We start from the raw sequence: 13,392 nt of genomic DNA, 5'->3' as shown, positions 1-13,392 counted from the left end.
AGGACTCCTATTCACATGACGATTTATTTATTTTTAAGCGCTCGAGTATGTACTTTTTAGATATTAAAAACCCTGAATTGTCGACCCTGAAACATAACATTGTTTTTTGTTTAATGACCGACTGAATCTGGAGAGAAGATGCCTGCAAAGCTAATCCATTCAAGGGTAAGAATTTATAGCAAGACTGCGTTCAAAAAGAACTATATATTTTGTCTTCTCTGAAAGCTATAAATTAGCCTAGTTTTTAGATATTGTGTGTTTGTTTTCCTGCTCTCTTTCCCATGTTTTGTTATTTAATCATGCAACGCATGGAGTAAGAAGAGAGTTAGGCCAGAAAGTAACTATCAAAGCCAACAACAAAAAAAAAAAAAGTATTTTTGATTGCATAATCAACCTGACTTCTCAATCTGAGGATATTTTAAGCAACTTCCTACATGTTTCTATAAAGAAGAACCTGCTGTTAAATGAGGCCATCAGATTGTGTGCAATAAATACAATATACAATTAGTCGTAGATGGCAATTAACCTACACTTTATGGTGGTGGATCTATATATATATATATATATATATATATATATATATATATATATATATATATATATATATATATATATATATATATATATGAAAATCACACACTGATACTGTTAAGATTACCAGCAGAACATCTGGGTACTAAGACAAGTGTCATGCATTTAACAGCAAATGTCTCCATTTCTGACCTTAGCTCTCAACTTCAAAATGGTTTAATCCTCATTTCTTTCAAAGGGAAATTTGAAGGCTATACTTTGGTCAGCTATGTTTGCTCAAGGTGTCACTGAAAGATTGCTTTCTGTACATAAATCACAATGTTAATATTACCTTTGCAGTGTTGTCTTTTCTTTTTCCAGTGTGCCTTATTAAAATGAAGGGATCATAACAGGAAATTATGCCAGATGGCATTGAGAGATCAACCATGATTATAATATGATCAGTTTCTCAATTAAGACTGTGGAATTAGTTCACTGACAAGGTAAGATTTCAATTTAATATTTACTTAATCAGGCATGTGATTGCTACTATTTCCAAACTGTTCAGAGTACACGCAGGTCAAGAAATAAAAAACAGAATTAATAAATTCTGACAATTCTTTGCAAATTTCATTAACAATGTGCAAACAGTTATTACCCAAAAGCATGAGGTCATATTGCATCAGTGTTTTCACTATAGTGGCTTCCTTGTTTTTGCCCTTTTGCTTGTATTTAGAAATAAATTTGAATATCAGTGTAGTCTTTTTTTGCCCCAGTTAACATTTTTAGGTTGTGACATTTATAGATTACGTTTTCAGGCATTTACTTAAATTATCAGTAGGTTCACAAACAAATATTTTTATTTTATAATATTATAAATTATATATTAATAAACAGAAATCATGAGAAAATGGTACCTAATCTATATCTGCATTATGCATTATTTGGTAATGATAACAAGCATCTTATGTAATAATAATAAAAATCGTACAAAATATATAATCAACACACATACCACAATTATACAGCTGTGCTTGTATGGACGTTTGTTGCGTCATCCATTGTTTGTTCGGTTTGCTTAACCTTGGTGTCTTTTTTTATTTTATGCAGAAGTTGGTCATAAAACCAATCTAAGTCCTGGCTGTCGTCGGGCCACAGAAGGTATGTTCTGTTCTCAATGTAGGATCTCAGTTGTTCGTACTTTAGTAACCTGTATGTTCCCTACAACCAGCACCAACAGAATGTCTTTAACTTCCCCTTGCATCCTTTTTTGTGCCAGACTGAAGGTTTCTAAGCACCAACCATCCTTCAGGAAACGTTCAGACACCACACAAAGGGTTTTTTGACTGTTCTGGATAGCATTTTGCATGTTGGTAAGATGGTCCTCCCCGGGTATGAAGTCTCGCTCCTCAAAGCAGCAGCGGAGTGTATTCTGCTCTGAGAACTGAGAGTCAAGTCTCTTCAACAGCGCTCTTTCTACCCACTTAATATAACTGAAACATAGATACACGTCGTACAAGAATCGATCAGGATCGGGCTCCTGTTGCTTTCCATCCACAAGTTTATCAATAAGTTTTTTGTAAAGCTTGAAGATGTAGCCCCGTCGATGGACATAAATGATGGCGCTGGCAGTGAGAGATATGATCAGTGCAGAACAGACAATAAAAAGAACAAGCCTCAGTTTTTCAACGCTCCTCTCATCCTCTTCATCCTCACATTGTATGCTGGATCTCACGACCGAAACCATGTACTGGTCCTCAGGACTGGCACATGTCACATCCTCAATGGAGTGAGAAAAGATTACATTGGTTTGATTAAGCCATGTTTGGAAATCCCTTAGGTTGCAATCACAACGGAACTGGTTTTTTATCAGGCTGAGGTAGCTGAGGGTGCTAAAGAGATTCATGTCTTGCAGTGTCACAGAGGCAAGGGTCAGAAGCGTGAAATGTTTACCCTGAAAGCTGAGGAGGTCTTCTTCACAGATGCTCTTCACTTTGTTGTAAGAGAGATCCAGAACGTGGAATCTCCTCATACTTAAAAAGAACGATGCCGGCTGGATTCTGTGAATGTTGTTATCTCGTAAGACAAGCATCTCTAGAGACACCAGAGGTTTAAGGACATCACCAGACAAAACAGAACCATCTAAACTGCGCTGAGTGAGAGTGAGAATCTCAAGGTTGGATAATCCGTTAAAAGCCCCTGTTTGTATTTGCAGGAAGCGGTTGTAGTCTAGTTTAAGTAATATTAGTTTGGAGAGTCTTCTAAATGTGTTGTTTCTGATCTCAAGACCTGGTTTGTTGCTCCACTTTAAGGACTTGGAAATCTTCGAGATGAGAAAAAGATGTTTCGTTGAGTTCAGCAATGCTGTTTAAACTCAGATCCACATAATTGACATGCGTGGGCAGCTCTGGCACATGATGAAGACCTCTATCTATGCAGAAGACGGCATAGCCATTAACTGAACACACCGTGCACTTCACAACTTCGGTGTTGATGCACAATACAAAAACGATAAATATATATTCCATTCTGAGAGCTCTGTGGAAAAAACACATGCATTTTAGTATTAAAATGGTTTCGTTTTTTGAGACGTTAATGAACTGAGTAGCCTATATCTTACTCATTGTTTGGTTAACTAGTTCAAAGTTCACTGACTTAAAAGAAAAAGCATTTACTGCAACACAGAGACGTGAAAAGATCGGATACATGCAGCAATCTGAAAGATGTACTGGAAGTCATGAATAATAACAGAGCAATAATTTAGCGTCTCACCTGGTTTGTTCACTAGGCTAATCCATGAAATAATGAGAGAGTTTCAATAACGGAATATTAATACAGCGTCAAATAAACAACTGTCCGTCCTCTCTCTCTTCATTTCATTTGTGTTTCCCAACATTTCTGAAATAGGAAATAACTTTCTGACTCGATTCATTTTCCGGCAAGGAGTTCTTCAGGTTCAAGGCTGCAACTCTGGAAAACTACAACCATTTCAGTTTATTGAATAAAGTCGGAAGTTTAGTAGCAATATTTTATCAATCTTAGATCAGTTTCAGAATCTTTTAATCGTTTATTTAGCCTATTTACAAAGATATAAACAGCGTAGAAATTGTATACAGTTGTGCAAAACAGGAATGATGAAGGATTAGTTAACTGATATACCAACTGCAATGACTTCACTCTTGCCACTCTTGAAGATAAAACAACATATTTATTTAACTTGAGCAATGTATGAGTGTGAAGCAACTAACATAAAGGCACTTGAACTAGTTCCTTACTGCCCACTAGAGGGGGTCATTTACCAACATTACTCAGAAGACCAGCAGAAACTTCTGTAGGAAGGCAATGACATAAATAAAACATTTAGAAATCATGTTCATTAATGTTGCACTGTCTATTTTCCAGTCTATCTTCATATTTGGACACAGATTGTAGAAAGAAAGAGAGAGGACGAACCCAGATAGGTTACTGTAAATGAAATTTGCTACACGTTATATTAAAATATAACATTTATTCTCTTCAAAAAACAACATTCAGCAATACTGACATTCATGACTTCAAACTTGTGCAAGATCATTTTTCCTGACATTGTCTATGCCTAATATATTTATGTTTACATACTAAATCAAATATATGTGTGGCGTCCGACTCTAAGTGTCTCTCTTTATATATCTGCTTGGCAATGTCTGTTGTGCACAGTGTTTTTCAATGATCACCTGTTGAAAATCGAAGATTTCATCGTGGCCTTTATCCACATCGTAATGGTGCATTTTACTAAGCCGTCTCATTATGCAGTGAGCGAGGCAGACCAGTAAAAGAATACAAACAACAATGCAAACCATTATTCCCAAAAGACTGCCAGCTGAGATGGACACTGGCTTGTCGGTTGGAGATCTGCTCGTAGGAGTAAAAATATCAAAAGGCGTCGAGCTGCCTGAACCCTCAAAGTCTTCTCTAATACATTCGGTGCTGTCTTTAAGCACGTATCCTTCATCGCAAGAACATTTATATCCACCAGGTGTATTTTCACATGCTTGGTCACAGTAATCGCTGTCGCATTCATCTATGTCAAGGCAAAACTGATCTTCAAGTAGGAAACCATCGGGGCAGTTGCACTGGGCGTTGTTGTTGGGGTCACATTCAGCTGGGCATTTGTTTTTCTCGCAGTGCATTTTACATTTGTCCATGTCCTCCATCAACTGAATAAACCCCTCAAAGCATTGACAGCGATAGCCACCTTCAGTGTTGATGCAGTCGTGCTCGCACGGTGCAGACTCGCATTCATTGTCATCAACGCAAACACCATCTTCAATGTGAAAGCCGGGTTTACATTCTTTGCAAGACTTGCCATCTGCACCTAATTGATATCCCGTGCGGCACGAGCACTTGAATGCATCGCCGACTCGCGTGCATTCGTGTTCACATTTAGCGCAAGAGTCATTGTCCTGTTTGTTGCAAGTGACTCCGTTGTTGTCGAGTTCGAATCCAGGCTGACAGCTGCAGGCATAGCTTTGCCCTTTCTGATCGCACTTATAATCGCATCCACCACCAAAATCATCACATTTCCAAGGTGCTTTAAGCCACTCGCCTTCGACGCAAATGTGTCTCGTTCTCAGCTGCAGCAATGTCCCGTTGGTGTATTGAGGAATTTCTTTGAGTTCTTCCTTTGCTGTAAATCCGAAAATAGTTTGATATGAGACTGGTGCATCGGTGCTAAGTGGCGGACAGTAACCGTGGTTGTCGTATTCGCACAAATAACCCTCGATTCTGTCATTGCATGGTCTTTCGGTCCATTTAAGAACTTTTTGTGATACCGAAACACATAGTGGAGAACAAACCCTCAAGTCGCTTTTCCAGTTGACGTATTGGGTTTTGTTGTCTCCAGTGACCCATCTGTATCCCTTTAACCCATAATTTGAGTTTGAACACTGATCGCCGGCGTATTTCAGCCCAAGCCAAAAGTCTCCAGAAGCGCCGTTTAACAACCCACCGAGAACATCTGCTGCTTTTTCGGTGGGTACGGTCATCAGATGTCCTCCTTTTGCTTCACAGAAGAGCTGGGCAGCGTCAAAACTCGCACTGTCTACGTGGACGACGAAGCATTTTCCATCCACACAATAGCCGTCACTGTCCCCTCGAACCCCCAGAACAACGAGCGCCAGCGCCATTCCTATGATGTCTCTCATCTCTGCTGGAGCGTTATGTAACGGTCTTCAAGTTATGGAGAAGTGACCAGCCTGAACGTTAATGAGTTCGAGGTGTGCCGTGCAGCATTTATAATGACATCCATGTCTCCAAAAATGAAAGGAAGTTCGTGTTATCTGGCAGAGATCCCTCTCTCTCTCTCTCTCTCTTCCTGTGCTCGCTGGGCGCATGGGTTTGGACACACGATATTCATCTAGAGGATTTAATTTCTAAGTTAGTTACCCAGAATAGATGTCACCTTTTCGCGTAACTATGTTTTGGTAAAGCTATACACCACCTAAAATAGATAGATAGATAGATAGATCAAATACATTTTCCCCATTTATTTTTTTTAAGTAGGCCTATTTAATAAAAGGTGGTGAAACAATTTTCACTCAAAATTGCCAAATTTCACAAATGATACAAAGAAATGGCAAGTAATACGTGGAATTAGGCTAATAAAGGCTGACTTTGGCATCCAAATACTTTTTGGGGCCATTTCATTTAACTGTAATAATGCTAACAGTGTGTTTTTTGTTTGTGTTTTTTTGAAGTACAATTTGATTTACTTGCATGTTTTGTAATATAAGAGTCGTCATTACAGTTGTGTAATTTGGGGTTTGTATTGAGCGTGGATGTAACAGTATAAGGAAAACACCAGCATGATGAATTCAGTACACCTGTATAGATTTAGACTCTTTTCACCTTTTTCCAAGTGGGCAAAGGGTGGAAACGGCCGCTTAATTCAGGGCTGTTTAATTGTTCTCCAATATCACTGTTTCCATGACTTCAGTGAAGCATGGGTGGATAGGGGTGCCCTCAACAAAAGGCGTTTTAGATTTTGATAATGCTGAAGGTTTGTAGGTATGTGCATGATGACTTAGAGTAAAAACCTCTGGATTAGTCAAAGAAAAAACACGCACATAGGAAGTTTTCATAGATGTCAGCCTGCATTTTCCCCTCCAGAGCAGTCCATGAAAGGAAATCTTAAGAAGACTGGGATTGTTTTATTAGTGACAAAGAATAAAAACACAGTGTAAATCAGGCAGAAAATGGGCGTTATGGCAAAACAAAGAGGCTCTGGAGCCTCATTATTAAATTCCATGCAATAACTATGATTTTGATTAAAGACATTTCTGTATTTTGTGTGACTGTTAACCATTTGATTTCCCAATTCAGTGATTTTCACGAGATGCTCCTGTTCTTATTTTGGCGACCTTCTCATGGCAGGAAATCGGAGAGAATTGCCAGAGATCGTCATTCCGTCTTTTCTATTTTTAATCAGTGAGTTATGCGCATTAATGCACCACTCACATCATCAAAATGTAATCATCTCATCTAATTTAGAAATGGTTCCCAAACGTGCATTAGTAAGTAATATTAATCCTCAAGTAGGGTGCAGTCAAATCCTTCCTGCTCAGGTATTGTCATAGCTTGCTTTGTTGCTTTATTTCCAGTCATATCCTCAGAAAGAATGGAAGAATATTCTTCTTTTCTTTTCATGCAGTAGTGAAACATTTTGCACCTTGAAAGAAGCAGTTGAAGGGCTCCAGGAATCTATTATACAACATGCGGATGAAACAATATATGACAATTATTTGATAATGTTAATTTTAGCTTCACAGGTTATATTTTAATTATCACAAAAATGATCCCTTTACTATCAAAAGTGTTGTAGGCTTGTGTCTAGTGGTCACACTATCAAGATAGGACAAAAACTGTGAAATCAGTCATTTCAGTTTTTTCATATAATCACAATAATATATATATATACACACACACACACATACAATACATACATATACTGTATATATACATTTTGGTCCATATTGACATGATAGCATCACACAGTTGCTGCAGATTTGTCGGCTGCACATCCATGATGCGAATCTCCCATTCCACCACATCCCAAAGCTGCTCTATTGGATTGAGATCTGGTGACTGTGGAGGCCATTTGAGTAAAGTGAACTCATTGTCATGTTCAAGAAACCAGTCTGAGATGATTTGAGCTTTGTGACATGGTGCATTATCCTGCTGGAAGTAGCCAGATGATTCTCAATTGGTACTAAGGGGCCCAAAGTGTGCCAAGAAAATATCCCCTACACCATGACACCACCACCACCAGCCTGAACCGTTGAGACAAGGGAGGATGGATCCATACTTTCATGTTCTTTACGCCAAATATGGCGTAAAGAACATGAAAACAATAACGCATACCTTGGTTGTAACAAGTGGTTATTTGAGTTACTGTTGCCTTTCTATCATCTCTAACCAGTCTGACCATTCTCCTCTGACATCAACAAGGCATTTTTGTCCACACAACTGCTGCTCACTGGATATTTTGTCTTTTTTGGACCATTCTCTGTAAACCCTAGAGATGGTTGTGCATGAAAATCCCAGTAGATCAGCAGTTTTTTTGAAATACTCAGACCAGCCCGTCTGGCACCAACAACCATTCCACGTTCAAAGTCACTTAAATCCCCTTTCTTCCCCATTCTGATGCTCGGTTTGAACTTCAGCAAGTCGTCTTCACCACATCTAGATGCCTAAATGCATTGAGTTGCTGCCATGTGATTGGCTGATTAGCAATCAGCCAATCACATGGCAGAATTTAACATTTTAAATTCAAATATTTTCTAAATTAAATACAGTAAAAAAGAATAAAAAGAGAGAAAACCATCTAATATAATCATAATTGAAGATTTGTTTTGTTTTTTTAAAGAATGGAGGACAAATTAAAGAAAATGTTTAATTGTCATCAAACTCCTACTATAAAGAAAAAAAAAAACTACATTTACTTAATGACTATACAATATTTGTGTAATGATAGAGTTATGAAGAGATGGATGCTTGAAATGTTACTGTTTATTAAAACCTGTTTCTGTTTGTATTTCTAGCTTTTATTTACTTTGCAATGCTTTAAAGGAAGACATTTGTGCTCAAAACTGGTACAAGAAATTACTCTGATCCTTGTTATTGTTAGTGCCATCATTGGTGGACAGCAGAGAAGATGAACAGTGAGTAAATTAATTGCACAAGCGTGAAAATTCAATCATGTGAGAGGCATGATGAGGTGAAAAGTCACAGTAATGTGTTGAAGCAGGGTTTTTATGTGTTGGACGGACTGTTTGGCTCCAAACTATTTCTCTGTAACTTTTTGTTCTGCTGTATTAGGTCTGTGAGGTAAAACTATGTGGTAAAAACAAGCATCCTACACAATGAAGACAGTTAGAGCTGCGTAAATCACTCTGAATGCACTCTGAATTAGTTTGGTAACTAATATGCCGTCACTTTCTTCTTACAGTCTGTATCTTGCAGTGATTGCTAAATTTAATTTATAAGGTGATATAAACCTGCAGAAGGGAGTGAGAAGATGGTCAGAAACATACAAGAATTTCTATAGTTTTACATTTTCTGACGAAAGTGTGTTTTCCTACAGTATGCAGTATGCTGTCACTTTCAGAATAAAAGGTACAAAAGTTGTCACTTGGATGGCACCTTTTTTAAAAGGTACTAAAATGTAATATTTAGGTGCTATATGTATTTTTATGGTACTAATATGCACTCTTCAGGGGTAAATAAGGTGCAAAAGTGTAAATTTTTCAAAGGTACTGTCCCAATGACAGCTTGAAAGTAAGTGTTTTGAGTGGTTGCTTGCACTCTTTTTTATTTTTTTAAAAAAAGGGCTTTATTTATTGGCATCAATGGTTCCATGAAGGACCTTTAAAGGAACACTCCACTTCTTACCACATTTTACAACTCCCCTAGAGTTAAACAGTTGAGTTTTACCGTTTTTGAATCCATTCAGCCGATCTCCGGGTCTGGCGGTAGCACTTCTAGCTTAGATCATTGAATCAGATTAGGTCATTACCATCTCGCTCAAAAATGACTAAAGTAGTCCCCTGCTGGGTAGCTAGTTATGATATAGCTGGGGCTACTTTCAGGCGCTGCGTAATATCACTGCGCCTGCTGCACCCATGGTACGGCAGCAAAGTTCCTTGATTATTACGCCAGAATGAGAGTATAGTTCCTAGCCATATTGGCCTAGAAAATCACAACTTTTAATTTTCCATCGATCTTAGTACACGATGTAACTACAGAAGAGTCGAGCTTTAAATAGGAAAATTACTGAAACTCTTTGGTCATTTTTGATGACCAAATGCTAATAATCCGATTCAACAACTACTGTAAATCAAACAGAATTGATTGGCATTTTTCCATTTCAGCCTCATTTGACCCTCTTAAACGGATAGTTCACTCAAAGATGATCATGTCGTCATGTTCTTTCCGTATGACTTTCCTTCTCTCTTGGAATTCAAAAGGAGACTTTTTGAAAGATCATGTCTATTTTTTGAAGCATAAAGGACATAAGCCTCATTAGTCATTCTAATATGATAAAGTGACTACTAGAAATGCATCAGACAGTGAACTTTCTGATGTGTTTCGCAACCATACTGTGGTGAAAGTCTTGCTATAATAACGTCGGAGTGAACAGTAGTGGATGAGTGTGTAGTGAAGCTGGTCTGCAGTGAGTAACTGTCTGTCTTGCAGCAGCGCTGCTGTAGTTGTGCAGCTGCACAGTGAGTAACACACACTGACCTCACCGCTGACAGCCACACGAGAGCTGGAATCACTATAAAACACAATGAACATTTAATAGTTTTGATGGTCTGTTCAATTGTGTCTGTGTGCAGGGTGTTACTCATCTAGCCACACCATTTCTCGGCAATCAAACAGTGTTATTTTAGTATATACACTGTAAAAAAGGATGGCTGCGATTACTTAACTTAAAATTCAACATTAGAATAACTAATAATATTGTTTCAACTTAACATGATCAAAAAATGTAGTTTAGTTAACTTTAGTTTAAGTTGGATATTTAAGTTATCTCAACAAATTTAAAGTTGCTATAACGAATTCCAGCAACATTGTTTATTCATATTTGAGTTAGTTTTTATTTTTTCAGTTTTCATTTTAATTTTGTGTGTCGTTTTTATTCGTTTTCACATTTTTAGATATCTTTAAATTATTTTTATTTCCTGTTTTAATACTTTTAGTTAGTTACCAAGATAACATTTTTATGTTTAGGATTTTCATTCAGTATTTATATTTTATTTTAAGCATTATTTTTTCTAAAACCAAATTTTAATAACATATTTATAAAACTATTTTTAATAGCTAGTTAATTATAAATTGATTACACTTTTTTTTTTTCTTTTTTTTTGTTATTAGAAGTTCTTTAAATAGATTTAGTTACAACAATAACAACACTGATCAAAGGTCATGCACTGTTATATTAAACATTAATTTAAATTTCACTGTTGTTACTTTTTGAATACATGCAGCCTACACACATTTCATTTGTAGATATATACCTATATGGCATTAAACATATTTATATTTGCAAATTCGAATCCACAATTTTTTGGGCTTCTTAAACAGTAAAACAAAATGTATAATCCACCAGTTTCAAAAATGAAAAGAGAAATTATTAATTATAGGTCAAGTTCCCATAACTCATTCCAAGTCAGAATTTATAACCTTTTCTACCATTTCCTGTTTCACAGCACTGACTTTTGCAGCTTGACATAATTTAATATGACTGATGGAAAACAGTCTTGGGACGAATGATAATCTGAAACAAATATTTCTGCCTGTAGTTCATTGAATGGTGAGAACATCCAGTTTTATTCTGGAAGCAGAGGTCACGATTCCAGGATCGGTGCTTTCCAGATCAATATGAAACTTCAAGTAAGACCAAAAAAAAAAAAAAAGTCAGTGATTTTAGCCTACAAGCGACGCAAATCTGATTTGTTTTCCAGTTTGTTTGTGTTTTTCTTTTATGTTATGTTTATATGTGCAAACTATTGTATGGACAAATTAAAAAAATATATATATATTTAATTTATTTATTTTGTTTGTCTGCAGAAGTAAAAGAAACTCATACAGGTTTTGAACAACGTGCCAGTGATTAAATTATGACATAATTTTATCTTGGCAAGAGCCAAATGTGCAAGAATGGACATTGTGATTGGGACAAAATATATATTTTAAGTATTAAAAAAAAGCAGTCGGATTTGCAGTCTGATGGCTCGTGAATGTGCTCTGATATGGTGATGTTTTGTTTAAACAACCAAGTTCAAATCAAGCTCTGGTAATCTCTGATCCCATCTGCCTGTATTCTTCCTGTCACCGCCTTACTTTTCAATAAGAATCCCAAATAAAATGCAAAATATAGTTTCATGTTTAAATTTAAAAACCCTGCTTAAAGGAAGTTCATCCAAATATAAAAATTGAGAAATGTAGCATTTTCCCACACGGAAATAACCTATATAAACATATATGTTTTAATATAGGTTTTGATATATGTTTTTAATATATGTGACGTATATAAAATTGGCCGTTTTCCTATAATATAGGTACATATATGCATGTATATATATATGTGTGCATATATGCACCTATATGTTTACCTATATATTAGTAAAATTATTAAAATCCATAGCTGCTAGACAACATAAATAAAAGCCCAAAATGTTGAAATTTACATTTACATGTACAAATAGGGCTTATATGTGGATATAAAGAAGCAATACAGGAGACCTATATGGCCTTTATATGCACATATATGCACCTCAATTTTGCCTATATATATATCAACATATAGGTTCTTTCCATGTGGGTGCAAATGCAGCAATGGATGCTCTGCAGTGAATGGGTGCCGTCAGAATGAGAGTCTAAACAGCTGATAAAAACATCACAATAATCCACAAGTTTTAATGATGGATTTGTTTCTTTTTGCTTCTCAAGACATTAACTGATGGACTGGAGTGGTGTGGTGATTATGGTGATGTTTTTATCAGACTCTCATTCTGACAATGCTTTCCCTATAGACGTGTTCGCTATTCTGAACATGTACAATAGAACTATACGTTCTCAAGCAGGGTTTTCCTGTTTCTTGTTGCCATTGGAAAATTGAGGCACTTAGACTTTTAAAGCTCTTGAAAAGTGACAATGGCTCTCCTTGCTCTTTAGTTGTTGTACTTGAGGTTAGGAAATGACTCTTGCCCAACGGAAGTTCATGTTTTCTGATCTAATGATGATTTAAGAACTAGTTTTGATGGTTTTAAATAGCTGTATAGCATTTGCATGCTCCATTTGGCCAAGCCATTGTTTATAATGATGTCTCCTCTGAGAAACAGCACTGAAAATCTTTTCATATTAGACATCATTTCTCAACGGTGCTGTAAAAAACATGGATGTATTCATGGAAGCTGGTGACAGGGTGCTGATGGGAGTTAAACACAATGTTAACACAAAAGCACTGATGCTCTGGGATTATTTGTTTTGCGTTCACATTTAATAAGGGATTTTGAACTTCTCAGTGATTTTGGTTTAAATGTTTGCCTACATTTCTTACAGGTAGCACAGAAAGACCAAATCACTGAAATTCATTTTTTAAATATGTATGTATCATTAGTGACATATTTCCAAGTTATAATTTAGGTTTAGGTATAAACATGTTTCTGTAAGAGATATATATTGCATTTATTGCATGTTTGGAGTATTTCACTTCATCTGCAGATCAATCTGGAAAGTGGAACGCAATAAAAGAAAAACAGATGGAGGTTTTGTTTGACTCTTTATAATGCTGCAATCTGAAATAAATGCTGAACATTTAAGAAACTAATTCATCTAATA

The 13,392-nt window shown here is 36.4% G+C and overlaps 1 protein-coding gene across 1 annotated transcript; it reads right to left on the bottom strand.

The window, feature by feature from the left end:
* Positions 1 to 3,560: 3,560 nt before the first annotated feature.
* LOC306843641 (thrombomodulin-like) lies at positions 3,561 to 5,861 on the bottom strand. The gene has a single exon (XM_079375230.1). The coding sequence runs from the start codon at positions 5,691 to 5,693 to the stop codon at positions 4,158 to 4,160; it is 1,536 nt and encodes a 511-aa protein (XP_079231356.1). The 5' UTR covers positions 5,694 to 5,861; the 3' UTR covers positions 3,561 to 4,157.
* Between the last annotated feature and the right edge of the window lie 7,531 nt (positions 5,862 to 13,392).

The sequence above is a fragment of the Barbus barbus genome (genome assembly GCF_936440315.1).
Source record: "Barbus barbus genome assembly, chromosome: 24".
NCBI lineage: Eukaryota > Metazoa > Chordata > Actinopteri > Cypriniformes > Cyprinidae > Barbus > Barbus barbus.
This window is presented reverse-complemented; position numbering and strand designations above follow the sequence as displayed.

Coding starts and splice junctions, on each gene's coding strand:
- LOC306843641 (XM_079375230.1), bottom strand. CDS start 5,693: ATGAGAGACATCATAGGAATGGCGCTGGCGCTCGTTGTTCTGGGGGTT.